Source organism: Schistocerca americana, chromosome 2, assembly GCF_021461395.2.
Source record: "Schistocerca americana isolate TAMUIC-IGC-003095 chromosome 2, iqSchAmer2.1, whole genome shotgun sequence".
Taxonomy (NCBI): Eukaryota; Metazoa; Arthropoda; class Insecta; order Orthoptera; family Acrididae; genus Schistocerca; species Schistocerca americana.
Window position 1 is genome coordinate 33,585,481 of NC_060120.1, and position 19,543 is coordinate 33,605,023.

The 19,543-nt window shown below is 41.3% G+C and overlaps 1 protein-coding gene across 1 annotated transcript in view; it reads left to right on the forward strand.

The window, feature by feature from the left end:
- Nucleotides 1-19,543, forward strand: part of LOC124594929 (E3 ubiquitin-protein ligase SMURF1) — a 171,964-nt gene that overhangs the window by 45,645 nt on the left and 106,776 nt on the right. Inside the window, exon 5 of the mRNA XM_047133427.1 lies at nt 16,795-17,050. Within this exon, the coding sequence (XP_046989383.1) occupies nt 16,795-17,050 (256 nt within the window). The remainder of the gene's footprint in view (nt 1-16,794; nt 17,051-19,543) is intronic.

The window sequence follows — 19,543 nt, forward strand, 5'->3', positions numbered from 1 at the left end:
AAGACAATTGATAAGGTGGGATATGCATTCATGTCCCCTACTGGCTTCGAAAACCATTTATTGCCAGGACCATGTAGTGTGTTAACAGAAGAGCTTCTAGCCATTCACAGGGCCCTCCTTCTTGTTTCTCATGCCTCCCTCCACAGTGTTTTAATTTGTTCAGACTCCATGAGCAGCCTGCAGGCTATCGACCAATGCCACTCTGCTATTCATGACCTTCTCTCTGCCCTTGAGCATGCCGCCTGTTCAGTTGTCTTTCTCTGGGTCCCAAGTCATGTGGGTAACCCAAAGAATGAACTAGGTGACAGGCAAGAGAAGCAGGTAGTTAACACCCCCTCCCCCATTTCCTTTCATGATTCCAGCTGCGGATATGCGGATCTATGTCAAATCTCTCTTTGCCCAAAAGTGGAATGCCATCTGGAGCGCTACTGCTGTGGTCATACCTGGCTTCACCCATTGTTTCCTCGCACGTAATGACCCATCCCCACAATGTGGTTGTGGAGCCAGACAGATGATATCTCACATGTCCCCTTCTTTTGGCCCTTTGTGTTAAGTATAGTCTTCCTGATTCCTTAAATTTAATATCAGCAGGCAATCCACGGATGGTTGAACTGGTCCTCAGTTTCCTCCATGAAAGTAGTTTTTATTTCCAGACATAAGGTTCTACTTTATCTTGGAGCAGGGGCAGGTTGGTTGAGGTTGGGACTTCTTTTACAGTCTTCTCAGTCTGTGACCCCACGTCCACCCCCCTTTTTTCCAGTTTTTAGGTTTGGCCTCACCTTGTATGCCTGTATTGTGTGTGTTTAATGTTCATTAGGCCTATTTTATAATTTGACTTTCCTGTCTGGATCTGTCCACTTTTAGCAGACCCTCTCTCTTCTGTGACTCACTATGGAATCATGGGACTGATGACCTCACCGTTTGGTTGTATAAACCCTCTTTATTAATCAATCAATTACGATTTTCTTTTACTCATATTTTACACGGCACATTTCAGGAAATGATTCCAATTTCAAAGTGTGTTCTCTTTGTACTATGCCATTTTTGTGTAATTTTTCAATATATAAGGTTCTGCTTTGTTTTGTTGTCTTTACTGCAATGTATGAAAGATATGCAATTTTCAATTAGTTATAGATTTTTATATGTAGTTAGTGGCAAAATTTGGAATAACTTGTACTTGGTTTTCTTGTGGTCCATTTGTGCAGAGTGTCTCACATGTTAAACATTACTCACAATTTAAAAACAGTAACAAAGATGTTTTTAGATGTAGTTGACAGAGACAACGTTACAGGTCTTCTACAAAATGTGATACGCTTTTGTGCAGAAGGTATTTATTGTAACAATGTGGATTATAATTTGCTTACAACTGTTTCACAATGGTACTTATTTCTGTGTGTTACTACTTTTATTTGAGTATGTTGTCGAAGCATCTGAAGAAATTCACTGAGTCACTTCAAAGTTTTTCATTTAACATTTGTCTTCATATTTTCTGTAATGTGATTATATCTCCAGTTCTTCTAAGAAACCATTTTATGCCCTTTATTTAGTCGATGGAGGATTTTGTTTTGATCTACTTTTCCAAATGGTTCTCCTGTGTATGTGTAGCTATTGCTGATATTGTGGGTGTGTTGTGTGTGTAGGCTTCAATGTGCTCTGCACACCTAGTGTTGAAATTTTGGCCGCTTCGTCCAAGGTAGAACAAGGAGCATTCCTGGCATGTTGCTTTATATATTCCAGAGTCTGAGCTGAAGTCATGATTACACTTTATATTATGTATTAGTTTTTTCTGTAGTTTATTTGATGCAGAAAACACAACATTTTTCTTTGTGATTTTTGAAAATATTTGCAGTCTTCTTTGATATATTGCCAATGTATGGGATGCTAGACGTATACTTATTTTTGTCTTTTTCTTCTGTGGTGTACTTTGTGTTAGGGTGTTTCTTCACTTTGTGTAGGACTGTGTCAACCATGAAAGCAGTATAATTATTAGCAACTGCCACCTGTTTCACTATATTTATTCTTGTTTCACTTTTTCTCATCAAAGGTATTTTAGTTGCCCTATGTAGCATTAATCTGTATGCGCCCAGCTTATGGATATATGGGTGACATGAGATTTCGGGGATTGTGGTGTCGGTCAGTGTATTTTTCCTATAAATTTTTAATGTGCATGTGTTATTGTTTCCTGTAATTCATGTTTTGTTCTATTCACGTAATTTTCCCTTTTGGATTATGGAAGCAATTCAGAATGTCTATTACGTCTTTGGCATCCTCTTTTACTAACAGTAGTGTTTCATCTACATATCTGCTATAAAATTCAGTTTTCTTTAGGCAGGGTGGTACCTAATAAACTTGATTCGATAGCTAGGCCATCTGGTTGCTTATAAATGTTTCCATTAAAGGTGAAGTAGTTGTAACTTAAAGTTGGCTGGAGTAGTGCTATAAATTCAATAATTTGTGTGTATGTATGTAAGCTTTCTATGTTTCATAAGGTTCTTTTGGATTACTGTTACAGTTTCTTGTATGGGTGTGTTTGAGTAAAGGTTGATAATGTCAAGTGATAAGAACTGAGCATCTTGGGGGAGTTTTTTTTCTTTTAGTTCTTCAGCTAGTTTCCACTATTTTTATAGAATATGTTGTTTCATATGTATAATTTTTCCTCAGTATGTTATTCAGTTTCTGTGGCAGTTTGTGTGGTGGGCTGCTTATAGACTTAACTGTGGGACATACTGGATTACCTCTTTTTTTTATCTTTGACTGTGCTTTTAAGTGTGATGCCTTTGGATTTGTGCATGTAAGATATTTCATTTCAGCTTCTGTCAATACGAAATGTGTGTTCTTTAGTTTCTCTTCAATTTTACTTTTAAATTGTTTTGTTGGGTCTTTTTTGTTATTATATCGAATATTATTAGCATCAAAGAATTCATTTGTTATGTCTGTGTACTTATTTTCTTTTACAATAACTGATGTACTGCTTTTGTCTGAATTTGTGACTACGGATTGGTTGTTTTTCAGTTTATTATGTATGGATTTTAGGTTTTTCTATTTTTTGTTGTATATTTAGATCTGAATTTCTTTCTCAATACAGTGACCGACATCACAATCCCCGCAACCTCATGTCACCCGGATATCCATAAGCTGGGCGCATACAGATTAATGCTACATAGGGCAACTAAAATACCTTTGAAGAGAGAAAATGAAACAAGAATAAATATAGTGAAACAGATCACAGTTGCTGATAATTATACTGCTTTCATGGTTGACACAGTCCTACACAAAGTGAAGAAACACCCTAACACAAAGTACACCACAGAAGAAAAAGACAAAAATAAATATACATCTAGCATCCCATACATTGGCAATATATCAAAGAAGACTGCAAATATCTTCAAAAATCACAAAGTAAAAGTTGGGTTTTCTACATCAAAAAACTACAGAAAAAATTAATACATAATATGATTACACTTTATGACTTCTACTCAGACTCTGGAATATACAAAGTAACATGCCAGGAATGTTGCATGTTCTACCTTGGACGAAGCGGCCAAAATTTCAACACTAGGTGCACAGAGCACATTAAAGCCTACACACACAACACACCCACAATATCAGCAATAGCTACACATACACACAATACAGGACAACCATTTGGAAAAGTAGATCAAAACATCAAAAGTACTCCATTGACTAAATAAAGGGCATAAAATGGATTTCTTAGAAGGACTGGAGATACACTCACATTACAAAAAATATGAAGGCAAAATGTTAAGTGAAAACTTGAAAGTGAATTGGTGAATTTCTTCAAATGCTTCAACTCTTATACTTCAATAGAAATAAGCACCATTGTAAAACAGATGTAAGAAAATTATGATCTACATAGTTAAAAAAATATACCTTCTTTACAAAAGCATATTGTACCCTGGGGAAGACATGTAACATCTTTCTGTCAACTACCTCTATAAACATCTTTGTTACTGTTTGTTCATATAAGTTATTCTCAATGTGTAATGTGAACAGAATGTTGTGTGTGATGTTTAACATGTGTAAGACTCTGCATGAATTGACCATAAGCAAACTGTAAGTAGAAGTTCTCCCAAATTTCGTCAAGAACTACATATAAAAACCGATAACTTACTAAAAATTGCACCTATTTTATATATTGCAGTAAATTCAACAAAACTAAGCGGAACCTAGCACATTGAAAAGATTACGCAAAAATGGCATAGCACAAAGAGAAGACACACTTGAAAATGGAAATCATTTCCTGAAACGTGGTTTGTAAAATACGAACAAAAGAAAATCGTGACTGGTAGCAGAAAAGTTACTTATAAACAAATCCAATGTTCTAAGCCTTGGAATAGGTATCCATACATTACCCAATGGCATAAACAGACATGCCAGAATGACACCAATGACTGTTAAGTGTTATATTTCATATTGTCGTTGACACTCTCCCCACAGTGCACATTCATATATGCACAACACTGTAACATGCACAACTTTTGTTAGTGATTACTTCACAAAAACACTTGATGGGCAGCGATGCAACCAGCATTCTGTTTGTCACAAATAAATGGCAAGTAAGCAGTAATTCGCTTTAAGCTAATCAGAGCACAACAGTTATTTGCAGTTAGTGTTTATTAATATTCATAAGAAATTAATACTGGTACTGCAATTTTTGGAATGCCACGTAGTGTGTTGTCAGTTACATGAAATATGAGGAAATTATAAAACTTCTCACCATAACAAAAATGAAATGTGCTGTTCTTCTTTGGATTTTTGTGTGTCCTCTATTAATCATGCCTGGTAACGTCCCGAAGACATGTCGAATGGAGAGAACAGTCTAATGAGTACAGACTATGGATTGAGAGTGAACTGAAGGAAGATGAAAGTAATGAAGTGTAGCAGAAATTAGATTAGAGATAAATTTAACATCCAAATTGGGGATCATGAAGTAGACAAAGTAAAGGAATTCTGCTGCTGTGAAACAAAATGACATGTCAGAAAAGTGAGGGTGACACAAAAAGCAGACTTCCACAGGCAAAGAGGACATTTCTAACCAAGAGAAACGACGAAACAAACGTGCCAAATTTTAACAGACGCAAAATCCCCAAGAATGGTGATATTCTACAGAAGCTTGAAATTTAGCGCAGACTTCAATGCAAGATCCTTATAATAGTTTCCACAGTGAAACTTTGACTCGAAATCTGGCAGAATATCGAGAGAGATTCTGGTCCTATGTGAAGTACGTTAGCAGCAAGAAACAAACAATGCCTTTTCTGCGCGATAGCAATGGAGATACTATTGAAGACAGTGCTGCCAAAGCAGAGTTACTAAACACAGCCTTCCGAAATGCCTTCACAAAAGAAGACAAAGTAAATATTCCAGAATTTGAATTGAGAACAGCTGCCAACATGAGTAACGTAGAAGTAAATATCCTTGGAGCAGTGAAGCAACTTGTTGTTGTTGTTGTTGTTGTTGTTGTTGTTGTAGTGGTCAACAGTCCTGAGACTGGTTTGATGCAGCTCTCCATGCTACTCTATCCTGTGCAAGCTTTTTCATCTCCCAGTACCTACTGCAACCTACATCCTTCTGAATTTGTTTAGTGTATTCATCTCTTGGTCTCCCTCTATGACTTTTACCCTCCACGCTGCCCTCCAATTCTAAATTGGTGATCCCTTGATGCCTCAGTACATGTCCTACCAACCGATCCCTTCTTCTAGTCAAGTTGTGCCACAAACGTCTCTTCTCCCCAATCCTATTCAATACCTCCTCATTAGTTATGTGATCTACCCATCTAATCTTCAGCATTCTTCTGTAGCACCACATTTCGAAAGCTTCTATTTTCTTCTTGTCCAAACTATTTATCCTCCATGGTTCACTTCCATACATGGCTACACTCCATACAAATACTTTCAGAAACGACTTCCTGACACTTAAATCTATACTCGATGTCAACAAATTTCTCTTCTCGGGAAACGCTTTCCTTGCCATTGCCAGTCTACATTTTATATCCTCTCTACTTCGACCATCATCAGTTATTTTACTCCCTAAATAGCAAAACTCCTTTACTACTTTAAGTGTCTCATTTCCTAATCTAATTCCCTCAGCTTCACCTGACTTAATTCGACTACATTCCATTATCCTCTTTTGCTTTTGTTGATGTTCATCTTACACCCTCCTCTCATGACATTGTCCATTCCGTTCAACTGCTCTTCCAAGTCCTTTGCTGTCTCTGACAGAATTACAATGTCATCGGCGAACCTCAAAGTTTTTATTTCTTGTCCATGGATTTTAATACCTACTCCTAATTTTTCTTTTGTTTCCTTCACTGCTTGCTCAATATACAGATTGAATAACATCGGGGATAGGCTACAACCCTGTCTCACTCCCTTCCCAACCACTGCTTCCCTTTCATGTCCCTCGACTCTTATAACTGCCATCTGGTTTCTGTACAAGTTGTAAATAGCCTTTCGCTTCCTGTATTTTACCCCTGCCACCTTCAGAATTTGAAAGAGAGTATTCCAGTCAACATTGTCAAAAGCTTTCTCTAAGTCTACAAATGCTAGTAACGTAGGTTTGTCTTTCCTTAATCTAGCTTCTAAGATAAGTCGTAGGGTCAGTGTTCCAATATTTCTAAGGAAGCCAAACTGATCTTCCCCGAGGTCAGCTTCTACCAGTTTTTCCATTCGTCTGTAGAGAATACACGTTAGTATTTTGCATCTGTGACTTATTAAACTGATTGTTCAGTAATTTTCACATCTGTCAGCACCTGCTTTCTTGGATCAGAATTATTATATTCTTCTTGAAGTCTGAGGGTATTTCGCCTGTCTTGTACATCTTGCTCACCAGATGGTAGAGTTTTGTCAGGACTGGCTCTCCCAAAGCCGCCGGTAGTTCTAATGGAATGTTGGTTACTCCCGGGGCCTTGTTTCGACTCAGGTCTTTCAGTGCTCTGTCAAACTCATCACGCAGTATCGTATCTCCCATTTCATCTTCATTTACATCCTCTTCCATTTCCATGATATTGTCATCAAGTACATTGCCCTGGTATAGGCCCTCTATATACTCCCTCCACCTTTCTGCTTTCCCTTCTTTGCTTAGAACTGGGTTTCCATCTGAGCTCTTGATATTCATACAAGTGGTTCTCTTTTCTGCAAAGGTTTCTTTAATTTTCCTGTAGGCAGTATCTATCTTACCCCTAGTGAGACAAGCCTCTACATCCTTACATTTGTCCTCTAGCCATCCCTGCTTAGCCATTTTGCACTTCCTGTCGATCTCATTTTTGAGATGTTTGTATTCCTTTTTGCCTGCTTCATTTACTGCATTTTTATATTTTCTCCTTTCGTCAATTAAATTCAGTATTTCTTCTGTTACCCAAGGATTTCTACTAGCCCTCGTCTTTTTACCTACTAGGTCCTCTGCTGCCTTCACTACTTCATCTCTCAAAGCTACCCATTCTTCTTCTACTGTATTTACTTCCCCCATTCCTGTCAGTTGTTCCCTTATGCTCTCCCTGAAACTCTGTAGAACCTCTGGTTCTTTCAGTTTATCTAGGTCCCATCTCCTTAAATTCCCACCTTTTTGCAGTTTCTTCAGTTTTAATCTACAGTTCATAACCAATAGATTGTGATGAGAGTCCACATCTGCCCCTGGAAATGTCTTACAATTTAAAACCTGGTTCCTAAATCTCTGTCTTACCATTATGTAATCTATCTGAAACCTGTCAGTATCTCCAGGCTTCTTCCATGTATACAACCTTCTTTTATGATTATTTGAACCAAGTGTTAGCTATGATTAAGTTGTGCTCTGTGCAGAATTCTATCAGGCGGCTTCCTCTTTAATTTCCTAGCCCCAATCCATATTCACCTACTATGTTTCCTTCTCTCCCTTTTCCTACTACTGAATTCCAGTCACCCATGACTATTAAATTTTCGTCTCCCTTCACTATCTGAATAATTTATTTTATTTCATCATACATTTCTTCAATTTCTTCGTCATCTGCAGAGCTAGTTGGCATATAAACTTGTACTACTGTAGTAGGCGTGGGCTTCATGTCTATCTTTGCCACAATAATGCGTTCACTATGCTGTTTGTAGTAGCTTACCCGCACTCCTATTTTTTTATTCATTATTAAACCAACTCCTGCAATACCCCTATTTGATTTTGTATTTATAACCCTGTATTCACCTGACCAAAATCTTGTTCCTCCTGCCACCGAACTTCACTAATTCCCACTGTATCTAACTTCAACCTATCCATTTCCCTTTTTAAATTTTCTAACCTACCTGCCCGATTAAGGGATCTGGCATTCCACGCTCCGATCCGTAGAACGGCACTTTTCTTTCTCCTGATAATGACGTCCTCTTGAGTAGTCCCCGCCCGGAGATCCGAATGGGGGACTATTTTACCTCCGGAATATTTTACCCAAGAGGACGCCATCATCATTTAATCATATAGTAAAGCTGCATGCCCTCGGGAAAAATTACGGCCGTAGTTTCCCCTTGCTTTCAGCCGTTCGCAGTACCAGCACAGCAAGGCCGTTTTGGTTAGTGTTACAAGGCCAGATCAGTCAATCATCCAGACTGTTGCCCCTGCAACTAATGAAAAGGCTGCTGCCCCTCTTCAGGAATCACAAGTTTGTCTAGCCTCTCAACAGATACCCCTCCGCTGTGGTTGCACCTACGGTATGGCTATCTGTATCGCTGAGGCACGCAAGCCTCCCCACCAACGGCAAGGTCCGTGGTTCTTGGGGGGTGAAGCAACTTAAATCATTTAATAGAAGCAAGTCTCTTGGTCGAGGCTGTATACTAATTAGCTTCCTTTCACAGTATGCTGATGCATTAGCTCCGTACTTAACAATCATATACAACCGTTCGTTCGACGAAAGATCCATACCAAAAGACTGGGAAGTTGCACAGGTTGCACCGATATTCATGAAAGATAGTAGGAGTAATTCACTTAATTAGAGGCCCATATCGTTAACGTTGATATGCAACAGGATTTTGGAACATATATTGTGTTCGAACATTATGAATTACCTTGAAGAAAACTGTCTACTGACACACAGTCAACATGGATTTAGAAAACATCATTCTTGTGAAATACAACCAGCTCTTTACTCACAAGAAGTGTTGAGTGCTATTGACAAGATATTTCAGATTGAATCCATATTTCTGGATTTCTGGAAGGCTTTTGACACGGTGCCACACTAGCAGCCTGTAGTGAAACTGTGTGCTTAAGGAATATAGTCTCAGTTATGTGACTGGATTCATGATTTCCTGTCAGAGACGTCACACTTCATAGTAATTGACGGAAAGTCATTGAGTAAATCAGAAATGATTTCTGTCATTTCCCAAGGTAGTGTTATAGGCCCTTTGCTGTTCCTTATCTACAGTAAACGATTTGGGAGACAATGTGAGCAGTTGTCTTAGGTTGTTTGCAGATGATGCTGTCGTTTATCGATGAATAAAGTCATCAGAAGATCAGAACAAATTGAAAAACAGATTTAGAAAAGATATCTGTATGGTGCAAAAATTGGCAATTGATCCTAAACAATGAAAAGTGTGAGGTCATCTACACGAGTGCTAAAAGGAATCTGTTGAACTTCAGTTACACGATACATCAGTCAAATCTAAAGGCTGTAAATTTAACTAAATACCTAGGAATTAGAATCACGAACAACTTAAATTAGAAGGAACACACAGAACTTGTTCTGGGAAAGGCTAACCAAAGACTGTGTTTTATTGGCAGGGCACATAAAAAATGTAACAGACCTACTAAGGAGAATGCCTACACTACGCTTGTTCGTCCCATTTTAGAATACTGCTGTGCAGTGTGGGATCCTTACCAGATAGGATTGGCAGAGTACATTGAAAAAGTTCAAAGAAGGGTAGCACATTTTGTATTATCGCGAAATAGGGAAGAGAGTGTCACTGAAACGATACAGGATTTGGGGCTGACATCATTAAAACAAAGGTATTTCTCATTGCAGGAGAATGGTCTAAGAAATTCTGATCACCAACTTTCACCTCCGAATGTGAAAATATTTTGTTGACACCAACGTACATAGGGAGAAATGATCACCATAATAAAATAAGGGAAATCAGAACTCCTACGGAAAGATATATGTTTGTTCTTTCCATGTATTATACGAGATTGAATAATACAGAACTGTGAAGGTGATTTTATGAACTATCTATCGGGCACTTAACCCTTTAACTGTGTGGACGTGTTAACGCACGCGCCTTTGTACTGTCCCTGTGTGCTCTGAACGTGTTTACACGCGCCATCAGTCCTGCCTGGTACTTTGAATGTGTCTACGCATAGACACGTTCAGAATACCAGGTAGGACGACAGTGGCATGCGTAAACATGGTCAGAGCACACAACAGGGACAGGTACAAAGGCGCGTGCGTTAACACGTCCAGAGCAGTTAAAGGGTTAAATGTGATTTGCAGAGTAGATGAAGATGTAGATATAGAAGTCAGCCAGTATCAGACATCAGCAATAATCTGAAGAAAGAAATTTTGGCCGTATGTTTGGAGCGCAGCATTGTATGGTAGTGAATCATGGACTATGGAAAAACTAGAAAGGAAGTGAATCAGATAGTTTGAGCTGGGATACACATTGAAGAGCTAAAGAAACTGGTAAACTGGCCTAGTATCTTGTAAGGCCCCCGCGAGCACGCAGAAGTGGTGCAACATGATGTGGCATGGACTCGACTAATGTCTGAAGTAGTGCTGGAGGGAATTGACACCATGAATCCTGCAGGACAGTCCATAAATCTGTAAGAGTACGATGTGGTGGGGATCTCTTCTGAACAGCACATTGCAAGATGTCCCCTATATGCTCAATAATGTTCATATTGGAGGAGTTTGGTGGCCAGCGTAAGTGTTTAAACTCAGAAGGATGTTCCTGGAGCCCCTCTGTAACATCCCCTTGTGGGTCCAGGGCTTAGAATAGGCCCGAGGCATTCCCACCTGTCGCCTCCTGACAACACTGGGATTGCACTGTTGATGCCTGCGGTGTAAGCTCCCCACATTTGCCAAGGAGTAGATTGCCGTCTTCCTGGGGCATCAGGATTCCCAGCAACAACCGTCATGCCAGCTGGCATTGGCTGTGGCTGAGTGGCGCCCATGGGGAGAGCCCCTAATCAGCGTGGGTGGCATCAGGGCGGGTGACCCACAATGAAGAGGACTAAGTCATCTCATTGTGGTGACCATATGGCATCAGCAGTCTCTAAGAAGGGCAAGATCGAATACAATGCCGACAGGTATGATCCTAAATCGTTTTCTCCCTTGCTACACCATGAGAGGAATGTAGGGCTACAGGACGGAGAGAGCCATATTTGCCTCAGTTTTTAGTTTTTAGCAGAACTGATGGGGACTCCATTCTACCTACAAAGCTTCAATTTTTTGTTGAACACCTTGAGTATAAGTTTGGAGAAGTGACAATGCTGTCCAAAATGTGAAATGGTGCATTCTTGATGCAGACAGCATCCCCAGCCCAATCCCAAGTGTTACTTACCTGTGACAAACTGGGTGATATTCCTGTATTTGTCAATCCCCATAAAAGCCTCAACATGGTCCAGGGTATCATTTTCCATCGTGATCTCCTCTTGCAGTCTGACGACGAGCTCCATGCCAATTTAGAACGGAAAGGTGTTAATTTCATCCAGCACATTTACAGGGGACCCAAAGATAACAGGATTGCTACTGGTGCCTTCATTTTGGCCTTTGAGGCTGATTCATTGCCCGAAAAAGTCAAGGTGATGGTTTATCGCTGTGATATTAAACCATATGTCCCTTCCCCCTATGCAGTGCTTTAAGTGCTGCAAGTTCGGGCACGTCTTCCCGCTGCACTTCCAGCACCACGTGTCGAGACTGCGGATGTCCACTGCACCCAGATACTCCACATGTGCCATCTCCCACTTGCATCAACAGTGGAGAGTACCAATCCCCTTGCTCACCAGACTGCCCAGTACTCCAAGAGGAGCGTAAAATCGTGGAGTACAAGACCCTGGACCTGTTGACTTACACAGAGGATAAACGTAAATTTGAAAGATTAAACCACATTCGGTTGACGTCGACACATGCTGCGACTAAGTCACCATCGCCGTCCCAAGCTCCAGTGGTTCCTCACTCTGTGCCACGAACAGTGGGTGCTCCAGACCACCAGAATACATCTGTCCCCTTGGTGGTAGGGGGCAGATCTTCCTCTGTGGCTCCCAAAGCACCTGCTTCAGGAGCAAGGTGCCCCCCCCAAACACAGGGGACATTGTTCCCCTCCCCCCTGTCAGAGAAGCAACAGCCTCCTCCAGCTCCTCTCGTGCGGAAGGGCCTCCGGCTGCTCTCGTGTGTAAGGGCCTCCGGCTCCTCTCGTGCGGAAGGGGTCCCTTGGAGCCCTCTTTCCCAAGGTCTCCACTAATGCCACAGCGGACACTCGCCAGTGGCTCAAGGAGCCGAAAGCTGCTAGATGAAGAGCTTCACTGTCTTCCTCTGTCCCTGAAGCTGCTGTGGAGAAATCTTCCCAGCAAGCCCCTAAAGATAAGTGAGAGAGCAAGCAAACTAAGAAGAAGTCTGTTAAGAAACAGGACCCTCTGGTGGCCCCAACACCACCACTCCTTATCAGTTCTGCATCTGAGGATGCGGTGGAGATCTTAGAGTCCCCTGCGGACCTGTATCTCACCAATGCCTCATCCACCATAGAAATGGCTACAAATACTCAATCGGTGGCAGCAGGTGACCCGAGGCATAACCTGCCTCCTTGTGCGCTTCGCGACTTCCCAGCCTCACAATAACGTCATCCTCCAGTGGAATTGCAGCCGGTTTTTCCACCACCTGGCTAAGCTACAGCAACTGTTAAGCTTTACACCTGCTTTCTGCACTGCCCTCCAGGAAACCTAATTCCCGGCAATGCGGACCCCTGCCCTCCATGGCTATAAGGGATATTACAGGAACCATAGCAATAGTGTGTCAGGTGGAGTTTGTGTCTATGTCCTGAACTCAGTGTGCAGTGAACCTGGGGCCCTTCAAACCCCTCTCGAAGCTGTGGCTGTCAGGATAAGGACGACATAGGAAATAACTGTCTGTAATGTATATCTTCCTCCAGATGATGCAGTACCCCTGAATGCATTGGCTGCACTAATTGATCGGTTCCTTAAACCTTTCCTACTTTTGAGAGATTTTAATACCTTAACCCCTTGTGGGGTGGCACAGTGCTTACTGGCCAAGGCAGAGATGTAGAAACTTTGCTGTTTCAGTTCGACCTCTGGCTCTTAAATACTGGGGCTGCCAGACATTCAGTGTGGCTCGAGGTAGTTACTCGGCCTTTGATTTATCAATTTGCAGCCCAGGACTTCTCCCATCTATCCACTGGAGAGAACATGATGACCTGTGTGGTAGTGACCACTTCGCCATCTTCCTGTCACTGCCCTGGCGTCAGGCCCACGGACGCCTGCTCAGATTCGCTTTAAACTAGGTGGACTGGGAAGCCGTCACCTCTGCTGTCACCGTTGAATCTGCCCCACACAATAACATCGATTTGGTGGTTGAGCACGTAACTACAACGATCGTTTCTGTGGCGGAAAACGTGTTACCTTGTTCATTAGAGTGCCCCCGCCAAAAGACAGTCCCTTGGTGGTCACCAGAAGTCGCTGAGGCAATTAAGGAGCATTGACGAGCTCTACAGCGCTATAAGTGGCACCCTTCCTTGGAGCACCTCATAGCCTGTGAACGACTCCGTGCCTGTTTCGCCAACTTATCAAATGACTGAAACAGGAGTGTTGGGAGAGGTATGTCTCGACCATTGGGTGCCATACGTCACCTTCCCAAGTCTGGGCAAAGATCAAACAAGTTTTTGCGTACCAGACCCCAACAGGTGTTCCTGGTGTTAACATAAATGATGTGTTATCTATCGATGCAAACGCGATTGCCGAGCACTTTGCTGAGCGCTATGCTCGAGCCTCTGTGTCAGAGAATTACCCCCCCCCCCCCCCCCCCCCCCCCCCAGCCTTTCGCACTCTCAAATGACAGAGGGAAGGGAAAGTTCTTTCGTTCATTACAAGCCACAATGAATCCTACAATGCGCCCCATTTACAGAGTGGGAGCTTATCAGTGCCCTTGCACATTGCCCCAACACATCTCCTGGGCCAGTTCGGATCCACAGTCAGATGATTAAACATGTGTTGTCTGACTACAAGTGACATCTCCTTGTCACCTTCAACCAGATCTGGTGTGATGGCATCTTTCCATTGCACTGGTTGGAGAGCACCATCGTATCAGTGCTCAAACACGACAAAAACCCACTTGATGTGGATAGCTATCGGCCCATCAGCTTCGCCAACGTTCTTTGTCAGCTGCTGGAACGTATGGTGTGTCAGTGGTTGGGTTGCGTCCTGGAGTCATGTGGCCTATTGGCTCCGTGCCAGGGCGGTTTCTGCCTGGGTTGCTCTACCACTGATAATCTTGTGTCCCTTGAGTCTGCCATCCGAACAGCCTTTTCCAGATGCCAACACCTGGTTTCCGTCTTTTTTGATTTACAAAAAGCACACGACACCAATGACACCACCTGGCAACATCATATCCTCGCCACATTATACGAGTGGGGTCACCGAGGCCCGCTCCCGATTTTTATCCAGAATTTCCTGTCACTTCCTACTTTCCATGTCCAAGTTGGTGCATCCCATAGTTCGCCCCATATTGAGGAGAATGGGGTCCCACAGGGCTCTGTATTGAGTGTGTGTCTATTTTTAGTAGCCATTAATGGTCTAGCAGCAGCTGTGGGGCCGTCTGTCTCACCCTCTCTGTATGCATACAACTTCTGCATTTCGTACTGCTCCACCAGTACTGGTGTTGCTGAGCGGCACCTACAGGGAGCCATCCACAAGGCACAATCGTGGGCTCTAGCCCACGGCTTCCAGTTTTTGGCCGCAAAGGCATGTGTTAGACACTTCTGACGGTGTCGTACCGTTCATCCGGAACCAGAACTTTATTTTAATGGCGATCCACTCACTGTAGTGGAGACATATCAATTTTTAGGACATTGGTGCTTCAATTTAGAAGAATGTTGAAAATTACGTGGACTAATATGAAACTGAATTAAGTGATTAAAAGCAGAACTGGTGAAGAAAGGGGCATTTGGAAGATACTGACAAGAAGAAAGGAGAGGGTGGTAGGACATGTTAAGACATCAGGGAATAACTTCTGTGGTGTTTGTGGGATATAGAGGAAAAAAGGTCTTGCACGAAGTGCAATTCTCCCTGCATTTCATTGCAATTCTCTGGTGGTGCAAAATTCCTATTTTCACATCTACACATCATCCATGAGCAGCCTTTTTAAGCTACCCTTATCCTCACTACAGGTGAATCCCGGTCACCCTGGTATCTAGGTGACCTACCCTCTCCCAACCAGTCCTCCTTCCTTTCCAAGGAAGACCGTATTCGTTCTGAAAGCTGGTTAGTGTGTCATATAAATGTTTTCATGTACTACACATTGTGCCTACTGAAGGTACTGGTTAAATAATTGTGTATCATCAAAGTATATGGAGGTATGTGTAACATGTACTATCATTTTACCAAAATGCTAATGCTTTGATCATCATTGTTGGAAACATTATATGAGTCTTGGGAGACTTGTTTTTTAAAAAGAAATTCAGAGTTGTAGTAGATTTACGTATCATCCAGAAGGTGAAGTTGTGGTCAGTGTACTTCCCTGTGATCGCCAAATTGAGGTAGTTAACTATCTTGAAGAATTTGTGTTGATGGCACCTTTTAACACTTAAAACTTCCTTCCACAAAAGGTGCAACAAAAGGAAAGTAGATTCTTTAAGCTTGCAATTGTTAACTTGTAGAAGGAGTGTAGCTGTACATCTGGTCAGTATATATCAATATAATTTGCTTAAATTAGTACATATTTATAAAAACTCAGTGAATTGGGAAGGATTGAGGTGAGAAGCAATAAGAAAATTGCTCCGTTTGCTCAGTAGGATCTTCACAAAATTATGTTAGGGTTTGCACAGACTGCACACCATTCTATTGAACTAGTCACTAAGCAAACTTTTAATGTGAAAATATATGAATATATGTTCTTATAATTCTTGTCGGACTGTGTTCACACCCTTTTGATCTACTGAAGATAATTTTCGTAAGATACAATATATTTGTAGTTAATAATGAATTAAAACTAAAAACTGTCTTAACTTATAGAAATAAGACTACTTGCGTTATTAAAGAACTATTTGTCATTTCATTTTAATAATATTTCATCAAAAGTTTCTTCTCAATAGATCTATTCAGTTCCAGTGGATGAGCAGTACTGCACTCAGTCCTTGCATTGCTCAAAATATTACAGTATGTAGACTCCCTCCTTTTTCTGAAGAGGGCAGTCGCAAGTGTAATAAACCTCATGTCAACTGCTTCTCACATTTATCAATTACGATGAATTGTCACTGTGTAAGGCCACAATTTAAGGGTGAGAAATGGTCCTACACTAATACACCATGACAAATAGTTCCACAGTAAAGTAGGTAATCTCATTTCTGTAGTGTCGTGGTAATGTAGTTGAGATCTAACCATCATAAGTAATTTTCAGCTGAAAGTTCTCAAATTGTACGTTGAAAGGCAGAAACTCACTTTGAAAACTTGCACATTATAGTAGCTATCACAGTGGTAGTACAATGTAAGATGCTGAGAACCTACTTTATGAAGTAATATATGGGATAAAACTCTTGACTGACTTTATGCTACTATGTCATTAAATATTGTCAGTTATATGTTTGTGTTGTATAATTTTTGCAGATCAGCGCTTGGATTTGTGCAAGTTAAGCTTAGACAGTCCCGATCCAGTGAAAGGTCAAATTGTAGTTTCTTTGCTCTCCCGTGATGGCCACAGTGGTGTCGCAGGTGGTGGCCACAACGCTGTTGTGGATCCTCTGGGAGACCTCAGTTGCCCAGAGGACCTCCCCGAGGGATGGGAAGAGCGAAGAACTTCTGACGGTTGGCTTTATTACGTAAATCATCACACCAAAACTACTCAGTGGTTTAGGCCAACAAGGTAATTTGGTGTTGCCGTCTCCAAGGACAAATTTTGTTTATTAAAGTTCCTGTTCCAGTCTCATATTTTGTATAATATTTAAAAGGTGATGCTAGATTCTACATCCTACTGATTTTGACAAGTTTCAACGTAAATCTCAAGGACACAGGGGGCCTCTCAAAAATAATCTCCGTGGAAGATTCAGGCTAATATGCTTCAGCATTAAAAAAAAAAAATAAAGAAATTACATATCACAGGATAGGAGTATTTCATGGTGTGTGTGTGTGTGTGTGTGTGTGTGTGTGTGTGTGTGTGTGTGTGTGTGTGTGTGTGTTTCCCCCGTGTATTTTCATATTTAGAAATGTGAAGGTGAAAAAGTGGTCAAATCATATGGGACATAATCACAATAAAACACATGAACCCAATATTAATTGCAGTTCAGTTATCAAACCATGGGAGATATAGACACTGTTATATTAACCAGATTTACTAAAATGAGCAAAATTATAACACATTTCTGAAGCACTTCGAGAATTACATTGAGTTGATGCCATAAAGCTCTGTAACCTTGTACATGATCAGTTGTCTGCGCAAATATTTTAAATGACATGTTCATGTTGAATGAGATCAATTACCAAGAGAATTGTATTTTGAAATTGTAAACCAAGATTACTTTTCATTATGTTTTGGGTAGGAAGCGCGCGCGCGTTTTTGTGTGTGTGTGTGTGTGTGTGTGTGTGTGTGTGTGTGTGTGTGTGTGTGTGTGTGGGCGCGTGCAGGAAAAGGGCTTTAATTTAGTCTGCTTGGTGCAGAGTATTTCTGTACTTTGCCTGCTTTATTAATGAATACATTTTGGTCCACTGTGAAGACTTACCATGGAAAGTTTTTGGGGGGGAGAGAGGGGGGGGGGTTTGGGAGGGTGCAGGGGGGGGGGGGGAATTCCTTGTGGAATTGGAGTCCCTTGTTTAGCATTGGCTTAGGTTTAGGAGATCTCCGGCCTTGCTTCCATGCAGCCAAGTTCCCACCTCCTCTGTTTCCTTGTCTTTTGTCTGGTCTTTTGTGCCATTCTGTTTCTCCTTTTCCTGTGTGTCTGTTCTTCCCCTGTTGTTGTCCCAAATGTGTCAAGATTCTGATATGGCATGTGGAATGAGACAGGTTGGCAGCAGTACTGTTGCCCCATCACACACAGTGCCTCCTGTACAACCTTTGCTCTTGCCTGCTCCCACCCCCCTCCCCACCCCCCGCCCTCCCTCCTGTTCCTTACTCTTCCTGCTGCCCCTACATTCCTTCTGCCTCTTTTTTGCTGGTTTTCTTTTCCCATCAGCTGGACACTGCTGTTGTCAGGGATGGGCGATCCACTCCTGAACTGATCCGAAGTGCCAGATCCTTCTAAGGTGTAATCCGTCGGAGACTTGGAAAAAAATAGCGTTAGCTCATTTGATCCTAACTCTCTCTCTGTGGTGACAATAGTGACCAGAACAAAGATTCTGTAGCAGGCTTCTTCAACAGCACCCTATGTGCCACATGCTGAAGGAAACATTTCCCAGGCCACAAAAAAATGTGCTATTGATCATTTACATATATGGATTTGTGTATCTTTCTAGGGAGTGCAGCTTTTCTTAGCAGTGAAAAGAATCGAAAATGAAGAAAGCTAAATTCTTCAGAACAATGCGTTAACACAGGAAATGCTTTGCACCTTATACTGGCTGTAAATGATAACTGTTTACAAAGTACCACAGTGTTGTTGAGGAAGTTGATAAGAAAATGTTTGATGCAGAGCACTTGTAGTCTATAAAATTGGAAACAAATTCATACTGGACTATGAAAGTTACCTAAGCTACAGCACATGCATTTCATGTAGGATTTTCAGTAATCCCTCGTTCTGTTCACACATACTACTAATCCTAGAGGGGGGGAAAAAACCTTCTTTGTAGGATATTTAATGTAATTTGTATGTCGCTTTTATGTTTTCCTTGAAAAACTCCAAATTGTGACATTTAACAAAAACTACCCTAGTACAAAATTCAACTACATTAAATTTCCTATGAAAGATCCTATTCATTTTTTTCTCTAGGACTAATAGTTAGCATGAAGAGAACAAGAGAATACTGAAGACTTTGTGTCGTGTGCACGCTCCTTAATTTAGGTTTTTTTAGCTAATTTGAGGTAGTTTCTCAAGTTGATAGACCACAAGTGTCCAATATCAAATTCTTCATCTGGACTTCCTCTACACTACTGTAGTACATAGTAAACAGTTATCGTTTACACTGTACATTTTTGCTCTTGATCTGAAAAGAAAGCCTAAAATTTCAGAAGCTCAATAATGTTTACATACTAATTGAATTGTTACTTCTTATCTTTTGACACACTCGGAGTGTGCTGTTGACCCAATCGTTGGCTGATGCCTCGCAGCAGCCTATCTCGATCGCTGTCCGATCCCTATTGAATTGAATAGCTTACAAAGCAACTTTGGAATCACCCTGCTGTCTGTGCTCTTGGCTCACTCACTGATTT